The sequence below is a fragment of the Motacilla alba genome, chromosome 1A (genome assembly GCF_015832195.1).
Source record: "Motacilla alba alba isolate MOTALB_02 chromosome 1A, Motacilla_alba_V1.0_pri, whole genome shotgun sequence".
Classification (NCBI taxonomy): Eukaryota; Metazoa; Chordata; class Aves; order Passeriformes; family Motacillidae; genus Motacilla; species Motacilla alba.
In genome coordinates this window covers 40,610,626-40,623,021 of record NC_052031.1, presented here as the reverse complement: position 1 = coordinate 40,623,021, position 12,396 = coordinate 40,610,626, and the positions used below count along the sequence as shown (strand labels likewise).

Here is a 12,396-nt window from a genome sequence, read left to right as displayed (position 1 = left end):
TGCCCCAGGGGCCGCGCCAAGGGCAGCTCCCGTCCCCGGATTTCTCATGAAAAACGACACGTTTCCTCCTTGCACCTTCTGGAACAGCGCCTGCTCCGGACCCTCCGGATCCTCTCCCTGCCCCCGCATCTCCGTGTGCTGGCACTTCGGCAGCGTGTTTATCACTGTGCCTTAAAAGCACTAAATGCCTTGGGGAAGGGGGGAAAAAAAGGGGAGGGGGGAGCAGGGAGGGAAGAGAGACAGAGAGAGGGAGAGAGAGGGAGAGGGAGAGAGAAAAAATGGAGCGCTGGATGTCTTTTAAATGAAAGACACATGCAAAGTTTTTTGCAGACTGCAATCGACTTTTATCCCAATAAATGTCCCTCTTTAAAGACAGCTATTAAACTCCAGGAAAGCCGAGGACAAGGAGCATCTCCCATGAACGCAAACCCCCCAAGAGCTGCCAGCAGCAGCGGGGCTCTTTCTAGGCTGGTTGTCTCCGCGGGGATGCGCGTGTCCCGCTGGCGGCGAGGAGCCGCCTCGGCGGCGGCAGCCCTCGCTCCCCACCGAGCTGCTCCGCACCCCGGCAGCCCTTCCACCCCTTCCTTCCCGAGAGGATAGGGCCACCCCGGCGGCGGCGGCGGCTGACCCGCGGGGCCGTGGAAGCGCCGGCTTCATCTGGGGATGGAGATGGGGACGGGCTGCGACGTCCTCTGTGCTCTTCACCCCCGCTCCTCTGAGAAAACACGACCCTCCTGCAGCATCTTCCCCGCAGCGGGGACTCCTCTCCCTTGTCGCCCCGTCTTTGCGAAGCTCTCCCCGCCGAGATTAGCGCCGACATTTATACATATGAATATATATATATTTGCAATATCTGAATATTAAATATAGGGCGCGATACCAGCTCTAACCGGGTCTTAAAATCCGTCCTTCCTCAACAGGAAATAATGAATAAATAAATAAAAATCAGAGTGATTCCACATCACTGTTAGCTCCAGGGACCAAATTCTATTCTCATTTACCTCTGTGCAACCCAGCGAACTTCAAAGAGAAGGAGAGATGTAACCTAGGGGAGAATTGGCGCCACGTATGGCATTCGTTCTCCTTAAAAGCTTGAAAACAGAAAGCTGACTTCAGCAGGCTAAAACCATTTGAGAGGGGTTGGACAGATCCCGGGGGAGAAGGCGGCAAAGGGAAAACAAATTCTGTGCAGAGGTGAGACAGCTTTGAAAAGCATCTTTCTTCAGGGACCTACTCCCTCCGCCAGGCAGCCCCGTTATTAAGAGCTGCATGCAGATGTGCCGCTGTGTTTCCAGAGATGGAGTATCTCCCAAACCTTCTGTGAAAGGGTGTTATGTGTGATGGAGAGACGTTTCGTGACCAGAGGTGGTGTGAAGGAGCTCGCCCCTGCAGCGCATAGGAGCTCCTTGGGGGAAGCCTGTCCACAGGGACGAGCCGGGCGCTCACACCGCGGGACCCTGAGCGGTACCGCTGGGCTCTCCCGCGGGGACGGCAGGCTGCCTTACCCCCGCCGTCCTGGAATTCCTTCCCTTCCTGAGATCAGAAGTTACAGACCAAGCGTAGGAACGAGGATCCCGCATACATTTCAAACGTCTCGCTGCCGAACAGTCAAAGAATTTGGGAAAAGAAACGTGTGACTGCGGTTCGGACCTCCGTTCCTGGGTCCGCAGCCGCTGCTCCTCGTGATGGCAGTTTCCAGCCGAAACAGGGCTACTGCCTGTTGAAGGCATCTCCTCACACCCTTGCGTTTGTTTAAATAAAGTGAGAACGGCAGCAATACGGGCGATGGTCTCCCTTTCAAATGTTCAGGAATCCCAATCCCCTCCCGTCCCTCCTCCCCAATTCTAATATCGGGTTTTAACGATGGATGGTAGCACAGAAAGAAGATTTTTATTTTTAATTTTTTTTTTTTTTTTTACATCAACACTTCCCTCCAAAAGAGTTAAAGCACGAAATTTATTTAAGGATTGAACGGGAAGAAATTTGCGCTACCTGGGACGCGGCTAAACGAATTTTGGGGCTACTATTCAATTCCTTCCACATACGCACACTCCATCTGTCTGGGAAAATGGACGGTGAAGCTATGAAGAGAAGGGCTGGGTGCTCCCACGGGAGGGCTGGTCCCGCAGTGAGGAGCGGCTGAGGGATGGTTATAGGGGAAGAAGGGAAATGTATATTTTCTTGAATGGGATCAAGCACCCCAATAGCCGCCGGGGGGGAGGGGGGGGGGAGGGAGGAAGGTGTGTGAAACACGAAGAGAACTGTCTGTCTTGAAAAACAGGTGCTCAAATGGTTCAGCATTTCCAAAAGCCTTCTGTTTTCTTTGCTGAGGCTTTACCTAGGAGCACATTCATATTCAGACACGGAGATTTTTTTGTATGAGTTGGGGGTAGGGTTCAGAGATACCCTCTGAGAAATTAGCCTCTCGGTCTCTGCCACTCAGTCCTGCCACTGGTGTGCAGAAGCAAAAAAAAAAGGTGCAAAACCACACTCTGCGACTCGCTCCATATCTCTCTCCCCGTGGAATGCGGCGAATTGCAAGTTACAATCCAAAACCTAGCTTGGCTGAGTAATAATTTTCCAGACATCCTGTTTGTGAGAAGAATCATGTGAAATATTCTTACTGCCAGCAAGAAGAAATGCATTGATGCATTGCTTCTCAAAGAATGCTGAAAAAAAGTTGAGTTTAGGGGACTGTTGGATTTCTTCCTTTTTTTTTTTTTTTTTTTTGGGGGGGGGGGGGTTGTTGTTTTTGTTTTATTTTGTTTTGTTGGTTTTTTTTTTTTTGGGGGGGGGGGGGGGGAGGGGGCGGGTATGTGAAGCATCACTATTTTAATCCCTGAAAATAAAGATTGTGTTTCGGATTTCCGCAGCCAGGCTGCAAAAGGTCCCAATCCAAGCCCCCTTTAACGAACTTTCTCCCTAACAGGCAGGTTTTGTTCACCTGAGCAAACACAAATCGGTTCTGGTGTACGTTGATAGCTTTAAGATTTTCCGTTCGGAGAGGAAATGTTTACTTGACACTGTTTGGAGTGACTTTACCAGAAACCTGGGATCTGTAGGATCAGAGATCAGTGAAAGTGTAGGAGCAAATCGACTGCACTTTTACGCGGTAACTTAATTCTGCGTGGGCAGCAGACGGGTCTATTGAGCCCCGCTCACCTCGCACGGGGAAACTGGTGTCACATCTCATTAGGCTGGGCCCGAGCCTGGAGCCTTTCCCACTTTCCCAGCCAGGCTCCAGGTTCAGACGTTTCCAGGTCTAGTCCACAAAACAGCCCGAACGTAACGACAGCAACCATTTCACGGTTCCTGCAGCTTGGCGCTTTGTCAGTACCTCAGCTGTTAGGGAGATATCCCTTATGACACCTGCACAGAAAAAATGAAGATTCCATGTACCTCAAAGGCATATTCAGGGGACAGGCAAGAAATTTGGTGAATGGGAAAGTTACCCCGTTAGGGAAGCAGGATTGCTGATTGCTGTCAGGGCTGGACAAATCTCGACAAATTTCTTCTTGCAACAGGTAGTGATGCTTCCTAAACATTTCTCTTTTTTTTTTTTTTTTTAACGTAAAATGGAACGAGATAATATTTAGTGTATTGATTTAATCTTAGCCCCATAGGAAATCTCAGCAGAGATGCTCTATAAAAGCATTAATCTCTTATCTTGATCTAGTTCAAATTATAATGGATCCTACTTACATATGTGTTATAAAAACAAATCCTACACGAATTTAATCTGTGCTTCATCGGACTGCTATTGTAGCCCTTTATCAAGTTTAGAAAGGATTTGAAAGTTGGGTCACGGGACTCAAAGATCCGTGCAGTTTGGCACTACCATAAAGAAGATATTTGTTCCTAAAGATGCTTCTCAGGTCCGATATTCGTATTTATTCCCCTCCACTCCCCCCCGCCGCCGCACTTCGACTATGAGTAGGATCTGGCTTCTGCTCGGGATGCTAGGTAAGGCTAGCACAGAGCTGCTCTGTCTGCAGCCCGGAGGAGGTGGCTGTCCCCCCGCCCTTACCGTGGGACAAAGCTTCTGGCGGCTTCGGCCGAGCCGGGTTCCAGCAGCGGGAGCGGCTCTTCAGAAGCCAAATCCTCGCCCCTTCCCCCTCTGCCAGCTTTCCAACAAATTATAGACATATTCCCAAGGCAAAAGACGAACACCGTTCTTCAAATCACAGAAACAGATGCCTTAGAAGAACAATTTAGACGTGAAAAAGCACGTCATTAGCTTTTTACGGGTGAACATTTGCTTCTCCTCCCACCCCTACCCCTGGAATTTATTTCCAAGGAGCGGGCCGTCCCCCACAGGAGCTGACAGCGAGTTTGTGGTGAACAATTCTGAATTACCCCCTTCGCTCTCCTATCACGAACCCACGCTGGGCTGTAGGGCGCTGAGCAGTAGCGTACCTATGCAAGGGAGCAAATAAAAAGGAAAGCCGTCCTTTGCAAGTTACCCAGCCTTCCCTGACGGCAGTTTGGTACTGGGACAATTCCGAAAATATAAGGGCTACATTACCGGAGCGACCCGAGGCTCTGAATGTATCGAGAGGCCTGGAGAATGTGTGGGGGGCTGCCTTGTCATCTCAGATGAATTGATTTCTTCTAAGGCATGAAATATGGGTCGACATTGTGGTTTCTAAGCACGAAGGTAAAGGAAGGTGTGAGACAGAAGGGGCAGGGTCTAAGAAATAGATCCCTGTTCAAGTCGGAGGTACCAACAAATGGATGCATTGAGCTGCTTTGACAAGGACTGCCGGTTTTCAAGGCTACCTCGTTTGAAAGAACCCTTGCTCTTTTTTTTGCATTTTTTTCCTCCAATGTGATGTGTGCTAGATGCGATTAAAAATGTGTAATTCAGGGATGCTGAAAGCCACAGAGAAATTTTATTCCGGTCTTTCAGCACCGCCTCTGTACAGTCTCAGCCTTATTTTGTCATTTGCTGAGAGCTGCCTGTATCTTTTGAAACGCTAGCCTACATTAAGGAGCATCTATCCCCGAGCCTTTAGACTCTCTGCCCTTTTTACCAGAAACGGCTAGATGGATAGAAAAAAGAACTTAGTGGTTAACCGATATGCTGCTAATATTTCATCCACGGGCCTCCTTCTCCTCCTTCCACACCCCCCCCCCCCCCCCCTTAAAAACTTCAACTCTTGGAAAAACATCATATTTTAAGCTTTCCACACAAATATTGATATTGGCAAATAAAGCCAGCCCCCAGTCTTTGGTTAGAGACAGTCTTCTTTTTGTTTCTACCCTGGGCAATCCAAATTAATCCACTGTATTACAAATTGCCTCGAAATATTTCACTTTTCCTGACAAAACCCATACCCGGCATATGTCAGTCACCATGAGAGACATTTTCCCTAGTCCGTTTGTGTGCTGGCTCTTTCTAGACTATCAGACAGCGATGGGCAGCGAGATGACATGACCCGGCAGGGAATTCTCTTATTTCTATTTGCATTTGTGCTGTGGCAAGGCGCAAAAAGTTTAATGTTATCAAGTAATCAGGTAAAGCAAAACCGCGTGAGCTTGAATCTTTGCCTCGCCTCCTGTTCGCAGGGCAAGAGGTGCTCACCAGGTGAAAGCAGGTCCCCCACTTCGACCATTTGCCACCAGAGCCAGCGCATCTCTCCTGAGAAGGGACAAGTCCTTCCCACATCGCCCTGGCCGAGGCTCTGAGCTTAACCCGGCACACGGCCAGACTGCACATTACATGAAAGGCAACAACATCCCGAGTCATTATCTGAAATTAAATGCGAATGCCAACGGCACAAACGTGAAGCGGCTGCGTAAAATGCAGCTCTTTGCTATTGTTTCTGTTTTGTTTGTTTGATGCTTTTAAAAAAAATTATTTTCGGCCAAATGTCGCATAGAAATCCATGGGTCTGGACCCGCACTGGAAAATGAAGCTGCGGTTCGTGGAATGGCAGCCAGGATCTGCGCCGGTTTCCCGGACACAGCCCCTCGGTGTCGCTCCGGAGCGGGGCGCACGCAGCCGCTCCGAGCTGGCACCGGCCGCAGCCGCGCCTCGCACAGAACCTGCAAATTAGAAAGCAAACTGCGAGGGATGAGAAAAAGCCAGCAGGAAGTGCCACTTCTTGAGACTGAGAGGCCGATATTTTTGTTCTCTTATCTCCTAGCCGTGCTTTCCTAATCCCGCAGCAATCCTTCTTTTCTCAGGTGCAGGACACCATCGTTTAAAGAAAAACTGCTGGAGAACTGTATTCAATAGCACGAATAGCAAGGTATTAGACAAACGAACCAAGCCTATGGCTGACCTGTGTTCTTGCAATGAATGATCTCTCGAACCTTCCCTACCCAGTAATGGTGACAAAACCCGCACTATTTGGACAGGACAGCCCTCATCTCATGAGCGGAATGTAGCAGGAATATACAGCCCATTTTATTTCTGTACGTTCCTCTCTTTTTCAGATCATGGCTCACAAGGACAGAAAATTGTGCCGATTTGAAACAGAGGCATGTATCCAGTATTACTAGAATTTAACTAGTTATAGCACTCTCTCCTAAAAAGCTGTCTTCCATCTCAGAATATATACGTGGAACACCTTGGCTGACACCTTGGCTGTGGCTCAACTATTTGGTGGTGCTTATTTGCATTCAGGATTGAAGCAATGCCTCGTAAAAAAACAAAAAAAACCAAAAAAAAACCAACCAAACAAAAAAAACCCCTAACCTCCGGTTTCTCTGTATAAGCGTAATTTAACAAATGAATAAGTTAGGAATAAAGAAAACCCGACCCTGGGCTATTAACAAACGTGTTTTTTATCACTTAACTTTGTGAAATCTGCATTTGTTGTCACCCACATAAAATGCTCTTACCTGCTTTATTGCTAAAGAGCTATCAGTTGCATCTCAGACAGAAGTAGTTTTACATCTTCCTAGGTATTTGGCTTATTTAATGTTTAACAAAAAAAAAAGTGCTATATAAGTAGCAATCAATCAACTATGAAATTAAGAAAAGGTTACTAACTGCAAACAAATGTATTTATCATCTGAATGAAGACCAGAGGAGGAACAAATGCTCGTCCTTGGCAGCTAGTTAGGTACTAACCTGTTGTGTCAGCATCTGTCACCAAAATAATGGAGAAAGTGACCATAAAGGACAATCCACTTGTCTAAATGACCTGTAAATAACAGTGTAGCTCACAGTGTTATTAATTGCAACTTCCAATCCTTGTAAGGATGGTCAGCCTGGCGAAGTTAGTCAATATTTCCAGTAAAAATCTCTTCAGAAATCTAGTCTCTGTTCATTTGGCATCATGGTACTTCATGAACACCTCTCCAATAGGTATTTTATTGCTGACAAACCTTCAGCACAATTTGGTGCCAGAAAGTTCCTTCAGGATGTAGTATGTGGTCAGCATTCTCCTCTCCATCATCCACCTTGAAAACCAGGAGAGCAGTAGTCCACAAGACCCAACCCTACCTTACTTTATGTATACTGTTACTTGCAGGCAGGCCATACCTGCTTCCTTCCCTACACTTGGCATATTTTTCTGACTTTGTGTGAGAAGAGAGGTGTCCCATTCCTATTTAACCACACCTGCATCCGTGACCAGCTGGCATCCCAATCTCATATCTATATATCTGTATATCTATGAAAGTATATGCAAAAGTATGTATGAAAGTGTATATGAATGTATAGATATATATTTCTCACATAGGCTCTAAAAACTGCAGCAACTGACACTTATTAATATTCAAACACAACTATTTCACAACTGCTATAAAAATTAGTTTTTCACTTATGACTGTAGAAAAAAAAATAAACAAAACATGAAAACCCCAAGTTGCTGGGAGTTGGTTTGTTTGGTTGGTTTTTTTTCTCCAACTAATACAGCTAAATACAAACTGCTTGGAACTCAGATGTAACATCAGGCAATTCAATCTTTTATAATATAATTAAGAGTTCTATTCCTGCTTTTTTGGGGGGGGCCATGTGGTAATAGCTACTTTTCATATGTGTTTTTCTGACAAAAGAAAAGCATATTAAGATTGCACAGTATCCCACAATATTAGTCAGGCTTCCATGAATGCTAATGGAAGGAATTTCAGTGTGTATCAAAGAAAGACTGTACCTTCATAAACATACATTGCTGTTATCATGACAATCCAAAATTAAAATCAAAGAGATATAATATTAATCCAATATATTCCTCATGGTGCTTTTAACAATTGTAATGGAAGAGCAAGACACAGTTTTGCAGCCACGTGTCTGAGGCCAGATTTGGATGCCACCTGTGGCAAGGTTTTTAAAATTGTAAACATTACGTACAGTGGACACACCTTTAAGGAATGCATGTGCGAATAACTAGATTATTAATAATTAAAGGTAACGATTTATTTAGCCAAAATGTAACACTAACTCACCCTACACCAAAATAATATCAATGCTATACATTGGCTATTTATACATCTGTTAAAACACGAAATGCCTGTGAGCAATTATCTTCTGGGTCAGCACGTGTACTGTGTTTGAAGTAGGTAAACCAAACCTGCCCTTTATTCAGCGAGAAACCTTTCCTCACAGACTTTTGTCATTCAGGTGGGGGTGATCTGACATTAGCACCTCGTTAACATGCAGACTATGCCTTTTGGGGAGATTTTTTTTTTCCTCTGTTGCTGCAGGTGTTTTTCCTGATGCCCCGGTTGAAACAACCGAGGGTTTAAAGAACTCCTGAGCACACCTTCAGGTAAGTTGTACACGAACAGACAGTTCGGGGATCTGTTCAGGAGAGCTCGTAGAAAGCTCTTCACTTTGCTTTGGCCAGTAACACCCATCAACGGTTCAACGCATAAACGCACCTTTGTGGTTTTCTTCCTTCTTTCAAATGAATGCTTTCCTACATTCCCGAGTCTCAAGCTTCTCACATACATGGAAGATTTTTTTAAAATAACTCATTCATACGAAGTCCCTCCACCTTCTTCATGTTAAAGCATCTCCAGGAAACAGAAAAAAAGGGTCGAGGAGATGATACTAGAGCGCCTGAAAGTCTGAAGCACTGCTAAGGCAGCAGCGCATCCAGGAATGCAGTTTGAGGGTTCTGTGATATAAGTTTTGCTGGACTGTCACTGACTCACAGCCACTCCAACATCAGAACAGACTGACAGAGAAACTTACTTTTAAGAATCTGTTCTTGTCCTAAATAGGAATTACTGCATCAGGTAGATAGGAGACAAAGAAAAGTGGGGGAAAAAAACATAAAAGAAAAAAATCCCGAAATGAAAAAGAGAGAACTAAAAGAAAATCCCCCAAAGACACACACAAAAAACCAAAAACCAAACAAACAAACAAACAAACAAAAACAAAAAAAAAACCAAAAAACAAACCCAACAAAAACAACAACAACAAAAAAAACTGCTTGCAGAGAAGGGCTTGAAAAATTCAATCCAAAAATGTCCACCACGGGTATCATCTATATTACCTTTGACCTTACATACTCTAAGATGTGATCATGAACACCAAGGCAGGTTGGTTGCTTCACCTTATCCCTGAATGCAATAAAGGTCTTTCTGCTAGCTTAAACAGAAGTTGCACCTTGCATGTTCTTTGTATTTGGTCAGACATACTGTACTTTGAACTCTGCAATTCTGAGAAAAATGTGTTGGATACAGTAAGACCTCACCTTATTACACATTGCAATGTGTAATAAAACAGCAACATGTTTTGGCATACTTTATACCTTAATTTATGTTGGGTATATTACTTAACTTATGCAGACTAAGTGTATTCTGAACCTAAAAGGCTTGTCTGTGAATATTGTCACTCCAATTTATAATTTAGTAAACTGTATATTAAAAAGCTACCATTTTTCTTTGCAAAATAAAAGGCCTTAAAAAATGTTGCCCAAACATTTTATTTAGGCTGGGAGGTGTTTCTCATTCAGACACCCTGAAAACAAACAGATTAGGTATGATAATTTTTATACAGCAATTTTTTTCCGATATAGATGTAGATACAGATATAGATGATACAGATATAGAAAGAAGCATAAAATATGGAATATCCCTTATTTTCAGCTTTGGTGATGTAGTATATTATGGATACTCTAGACAAATAGAGGGGACAATCTGCAAGAAGTGTTAAGCTATGAACCTCTTGATTTTGTACTTTGATTTCCAGCTAATACCTGTAACGGTGGCTACACACACTGACAGGTGTAGCAGCAGACATTTTGAAATAAAATAAAAGTTTTTAAATAAAAAACTTATAACCTTGATGTTAAAAGCAAAATCACAAAAGCTCCAATATTTGTTGGTGACATTTAAAAGTTGTTATATTGCAGATCCTGAAATCAAGCTGAACACTAACTTCATACATTTGGAAACTAACCAGGTAAGATAAACATCCACTGACATTTTATAGTCAGGTTAAGCAACCTGGCCGTAATTCCCCAGAAAGGCAAAGAAATCTTTTCTGAAATAGGGTGCACTGACTTTTCAAAAGCAAAGTGATAATAAAAACAGGACAGTGGTTCAAACAAGCGAAATTATTTACCAGAGGTTTTCCATGAGATCAGCCATCTTTTTATCTGAAAGTGAATGCAAGTATTCACAAAAATGGAGATAAATGCTTTTAACCCATAGTTAGCTAGCATAGAAAACACTTAACAAAATAACATCACATGTTAATTTAAGTACATTTTAAAAACAGCCACAATGCAAGAATTTATGTTCTGTACTGACTGAAGTTTCCAGCCCCATTACCCTCTACACCTATTTCTCCATCTACAGGGGGTTGTGGCTTACAAAAACAGACAAGGAAATACCAAAGACAGCCTTTTTAAAGATCCAATTAGCAACTTATACCCTAAAAGTGGAAAACATGAAAATAATGTTAGGCTTTGAAATTAAGGAACATTTTCTGTCCTGTATGCTGATGGACAAAGCATTGACTAGAAATAATGAGTTAGATACCCATGAACAGTAGAAACAGTTTTCTTTTTCTCTAGATTTCCCTGCACCACAAAACATTTAGACATGAGTTTGAAGGAGCCTGTCTATGTGAAAAAATTAAGTTGGGTTAACAGTAACATATAGATCTAATTTTATACTATCCAAGTACAAAATGAGAACCTTTTATTTTTTGAAAAATCCTCTAGGAAACAGAAGTATTTGAAAGTATAAAACCACAACAGGTTGCTTTAACATATTATTTAACAATAATTTATGATGAAAGATCTAGAGGACTACTCACCTTCCTAATAAAAGGAAAGTGCATGCTCATAATTTGTATGCTGGTTCAGTAAAATATTCTGAACAGACTTCTCTGAGAATGGCATTGCTGGCTGTTATACCTCTCAACACACTTTGCAAGCATGCATTTTATTTTGTGAGAAAATGAGAATTCAGTGTTTCAATACGTGACATCACATGAACATGAACCCTTATTACATTTTGACTTCTCATCCAGTTCCTATAAGCAAGCCTAAACTTAGTCACTGTAGAACAAACCTTGTAGAGTTAATCAGATCTGCATTCTATACCACATGAACATATAAGCAATTGAAAACACAAACTATGATAACTTACTGACAGGTATAAAATACTTTGACAAAAAATCCCACAAAACCCCAACCACTGTAACCATGTATAATAAAATAAGTCAAAAGTAGTTAACTGAAACTGGTTTATTGGTAATAAATGAAAATGCAACAATTGATATTCAGAGGCTTAAAAAGAAACAGATCTCCATATGCTGGCTGTGTTTGATTAAATCAACTAGTCATTTCCAATATTCAGCTAATATTTTTAAGCTTTTGCCTTTTTTTGCCTGCTCCCCATCCTCCACTTAGCTGCACTGGATGGTCTCGAAATGATATCCGTTCCGTACGAGATGGACCCAAACATGATTTTTCTGGAGTAGAAACATTCTTTTCTAAACGACAAAACAGACATGAAATTAAAAACCAACCAACCAAAACCCCCTAAATTTCACTGTACCATATACTTTTCAAGACAATAATATTTCTAGGTCTAATTGGAAAGCACACAATTTTTATAGTTATATATCATTGACCATTTAAAAGTAAAGAAGTCGTTTCACAAGGTAGTACTTTCAAAAAATTTAACTTCTTATCCAAAAGACAGTAAAATTACCAAACAAAATTGTCATATTTTTAGAAATGTCATTATCTGTCCATTTTGAACTTAAACACTTGCAGAGATACTCAATGCTCTTGACACAGAAACCCATCCTTCATGTGGATGAAGAAGTAGTTCAGAAGATTTATCTTATTAACAAGTTTTTGTGGTTATGTTAGACCAAATAAGAGAGATTTCTTTTGTTCAAAGCTCAGGAATACTTAAATGCTGGATGGTATCAAAGAAAAATTTAAGAACACATAGGAATATGTGAAACAATCA

At 42.6% G+C, this 12,396-nt stretch overlaps 1 protein-coding gene across 1 annotated transcript in view; it reads right to left on the bottom strand.

Moving 5' to 3' along the window:
* Positions 1-11,645: 11,645 nt before the first annotated feature.
* Positions 11,646-12,396, bottom strand: part of LRRIQ1 (leucine rich repeats and IQ motif containing 1) — a 101,766-nt gene continuing 101,015 nt past the window's right edge. The window contains exon 27 of the mRNA XM_038155412.1: positions 11,646-11,908. Within this exon, the coding sequence (XP_038011340.1) occupies positions 11,769-11,908 (140 nt within the window). The 3' untranslated portion in view covers positions 11,646-11,768. The remainder of the gene's footprint in view (positions 11,909-12,396) is intronic.